Source organism: Chanos chanos, chromosome 8, assembly GCF_902362185.1.
Source record: "Chanos chanos chromosome 8, fChaCha1.1, whole genome shotgun sequence".
NCBI lineage: Eukaryota > Metazoa > Chordata > Actinopteri > Gonorynchiformes > Chanidae > Chanos > Chanos chanos.
In genome coordinates, this window is record NC_044502.1 from 14,134,850 (window position 1) to 14,139,069 (window position 4,220).

General features: G+C 43.1%; 1 protein-coding gene across 1 annotated transcript; it reads left to right on the top strand.

Annotated features, from left to right (window-relative positions):
* The first annotated feature begins 2,726 nt into the window (after positions 1 to 2,726).
* Positions 2,727 to 3,935, top strand: adra2a (adrenoceptor alpha 2A). Its single transcript, XM_030781529.1, has one exon. The coding sequence runs from the start codon at positions 2,730 to 2,732 to the stop codon at positions 3,933 to 3,935; it is 1,206 nt and encodes a 401-aa protein (XP_030637389.1). The 5' UTR covers positions 2,727 to 2,729.
* The last annotated feature ends 285 nt before the right edge of the window (positions 3,936 to 4,220 follow it).

Consider the following 4,220-nt stretch of genomic DNA (forward strand, 5'->3'; position numbering starts at 1 on the left):
TGCACAACGCTGAAACCTGTAGGGCTGGTTTCCTGGTTTCCTTGCAAAACATTCATGGTCCTGGACTGAAATGGATAGTCTCCATTTAGAATGCAGTTTAGTCAAGAGCTTGTGATGATCCCTACCTGTGAAAGTGGTGTGTTGAAGCATATGTTGACCTACGTAGGTTTGGTGTTTCACTTTTTTTATATTCATTTTGTTCTGGTATGGATAAAGTGTCCTGCAAGTACATGTTTCCACCAGAGAACACAACGTCTGTTTGAGAATTAACTCACATTCTGAGACAGCCTGTTAAATGATGCGTTTCCACGTATGTGTGGAATAGGTCCCAACAGAATACCAGCGCTGAGAATTATAAGGAATGCGCAGATTTATCCAAGCCCAGGTAAGCCAAGATGGAGATGTGTCTTTGTGTAACGGTAGCGAGCGAGTAGAATGCTGCACAGTAAGTACACCTCACTCCCCAGACACGTTAAGAGGCGTGCTAGCAACATGTGCTGGCGCTCGTGGGTTATAGCCTCCTTGCGAGCCCGGCCGACTCCTATCCCGAGGCTCGCCGGTTCGAGTACAGTGTGGGACCCTGCTGGTAGAAACACAACGCAGAAGTAATATTTGCAAGCTTAAACACGTTAACTTAATGCTTGTCAGTTCATTCAGGACAAAAGACTAAACAGCAGCACTGTATCCCAACTCTTGACATGCCTATTAGAAATGCTTGTTGCAGTAAGGAACAGTTTATTTGAATATGAATATCTACAGATTCAACTTATTGTCTAAACTGCGTTTGCAGAGGACTAGAATAATCAGGGTTACATATACTAGCATAAAAAAAATGAAATCTTTAAGTGGGCACTCTTTGAAATATTTTAAGAAATATGGAAAATTATGTGATGACATAGTTTTGGGAAGAAACCTGTCGTTCACTGATTTGAGCTTGTTTAGTAAAGATACGCAAATTGTGACGTTGTGCCATTTTACAAGATATCCTCAGTGAATGTGAATATCAACTAAAAATTTTTGTAGCAATAAACATATTTGCTATAATAGTTGAACATGATATTGTGAAGACTTAAGTTAAATGTAATGTTACCAAGCTTTCTTTTGCTGCTCTTTTCTACCATGAGACAATTCTACTGAACTAAATATAATAGAGGTTAAATGTTTCTGGACTGAGCTAAACATATTAGAGTGCGCACTGGATATTACCTTTGAACATGAGGTATTTAGGAAGAAACATTGAACTCTCACCGAGCATCACATTGTCGCATCTTGTCCTTTGTCCACACGAGCCAAAAGCCAATTAATCAGTTAATAGTGTCCTAAGCACTTTTAGTGTGATGGAACCAGTGCATTATTCAGCATTATTCAGTGCGTGTGGCCCAGACGTCTCAAACAGGCACATTCGTATTTTACTGAACTCCCTGTAAAGAGAGCGGAAGCGACGAGTCGGCAGGTGTCACTGTAACCTCGCGCTCTGATTTCAGTTGAAATTTCTTTAACAACGTTTGCCCGGCTAAGCAATTATCCGACACTAAATTATTTAACACGAAAATGTCCTCTTCCTCCTTTGCTTCTTCTCCTCCTCCTCCTCTTCTTCTTCTTCTTCCTTTTCTTCTTCTTCATAATTTTATTTGTTGTACCACTTCTTGTATTTAATAATGCAGTCGTCAGAACCCCATACTTAACATATTGTGTTGATGGCGACGCCTTTGAAACCCTACTTTCACTCCAAACGAGTTTATGATTGGGCCGTATTCGTATCTCGTATATAGATTAATAAAACAATACGGACTACAGCTTTGTCGTTTTTACGTGTGGTTAATTATCCGATGCTGTTATTTATGTAAAACAAGTAGGCTCACTAAGGTCTACAATGGGCCTAATGATTCGTTTCACTGTTTGTCGTCAGTATGTTCAACAAAGCTGTCTACGTCTAGAATTATGAAATTAGACTTGCCTGACAGGCGACGCGGGTTGGATGAATTGGGACGGAGTGCTGTGTGGAGTTTTAAAAGCCCCGGTTTAGTGCTGGGTGCTAAGCAACGCGAAGTTGGAGGCTGGTTGGTGTTATAAAGGGAGGGAGGGAGTGGCAGTGCTACCGCACAGGGGAAGTAATTCCACTGACAGCGGCACGGCAGCCTAATGTGATTACTCCTCTATTAGCTCAGTGCAGGAGGCAAACCTACATACGGCGTGCGCATCTCCGGTAATAGGACTGTCGGTAAAAGGCTACTTTATACATTCGCATCAAATGCGATGCGAATTTACGGTCCAACATCTGTCTGTGGACATACATAAAAATGTTTTGTTTCGACAAAGTTATGTTGACAAAGGATTGCTCGGGCGTCGGACGAGTTTAATAAGGTAAGAACGAAAAACACATTTTCTCCCTGTAAATCCATACGAAAAGTTGATTCAAGTACTTAAACTGAGAATGTAAGTTCATTTTTTTTCTTTTAATATATTACATGGTCATTTTATGATTTAGCTCTTACAAATATTTGGGTATTTTTTCAGAGCAAGGATCACAGGAAAATTCTGTCAAAACCCATAAAAATCGACCCGACTTTTAATGGCATGGAAAACTCATTGACAATCATGAACTGAGAACGATTTTTTCCCCCGAAAGCGTTTCAGACCTATAGAAATTCTTTCTGTCTCTTTTTCCTCCTTCTTTGGACCACGTCCATTCAGCTCATGTGAAGGAAGAAGATTAGACTATCTCAGCTATGGGGTGTGTCAATGCGACCAACGTAAGCGTGCCTGGAGGACCCCCCTACTCCGCTGAGATCGCGGTGCCTTTAACAGTACTCGTGGGCCTGCTGATTCTCTTAATTGTATTTGGCAATGTTCTGGTGGTTATCGCAGTGTTTACTAGCAGGGCCCTAAAGGCTCCACAGAACTTGTTCTTGGTTTCACTTGCATTGGCAGATATTTTGGTGGCCACTTTGGTTATGCCCTTCTCCCTGGCCAACGAATTAATGGGCTTCTGGTATTTCGGGAAGGTTTGGTGTGAGATCTACCTCACTTTGGATGTTCTTTTCTGCACCGCCTCCATAGCGCACCTGTGCGCCATAAGCCTGGACAGGTATTGGTCCATCACCCAGGCCATTGAGTACAACCTGAAACGCACGCCGAGGAGAATCAAATGCATCATCTTCATCGTGTGGATCATCGCCGCTGTCATCTCCTTCCCGCCTCTTATCACCTCGAAGAACCAGCGGACGGAGGAAGACGACAAGTGCGAAATCAACAAGGACAAGTGGTACATCATCTCCTCTTGCATCGGGTCGTTTTTCGTTCCTTGCATCATCATGATCCTCGTCTATATCCGCATCTACCAGATCGCCAAGAAGAGGACCAGGGCTCCCCCAGGGGACCGGCGGAGGAGGGACATGGCCAAGAAAGAAAACGGCCTGTGCGTGAAACACTCCCAAGAGCGTCTGAACGGGGAGCGCGGCCCAGAGGACGGCGGGAGGGATGAGAGAGGTGAGATGAACGGGGTAGACATGGAGGAATCGTCCTCTTCAGATCACAAAGTGAACAACCCTTGCTCCATGAAGAAGAACAAAGCGTCAGGGAAGACCAAGCTGAGTCAAATCAAACCTGGGGATAACATCACAAAGAAAGAGACGCTACAGAGTGCCAAAGGCAGCAGGTGGAAAGGAAGGCAGAACAGAGAGAAACGTTTTACTTTTGTTCTGGCCGTTGTCATCGGAGTGTTTGTCATCTGCTGGTTCCCTTTCTTTTTCACCTACACGCTAACAGCGTTGTGTGACTCCTGTTGTGTACCAGACACTCTGTTTAAATTCTTCTTCTGGTTTGGCTATTGCAACAGTTCCCTAAATCCAATTATATATACCATATTTAACAATGACTTCAGGAGATCCTTCAAAAAGATCCTATGTCGTGGAGAGAGCAGACGCGTGGTTTGAACTGACTGCCTTTGTGGCTTTTTCTTTTTTTCTCTCCATGTTTTTATAAAATTCTACTGTACACAATGCATGGACGTGTGAAATAAGTTATGTTTGTAGAAATGTGACGTATTTTAAGGAGTATCTGGGAAAGACTGTGTACAGTAAGCATTGAAATGTTGTGTTTTGTCAAACATGGCCTTGCTTTGATACCTGAGTGAAACACTCTGTCAGTCGTCTCAGTAACACAGCCGTCTCAGTAACAGTGTAATTGATGATTTGTACTGATAATGTGACAAACTCCAC

Coding starts and splice junctions, on each gene's coding strand:
- adra2a (XM_030781529.1), top strand. CDS start 2,730: ATGGGGTGTGTCAATGCGACCAACGTAAGCGTGCCTGGAGGACCCCCC.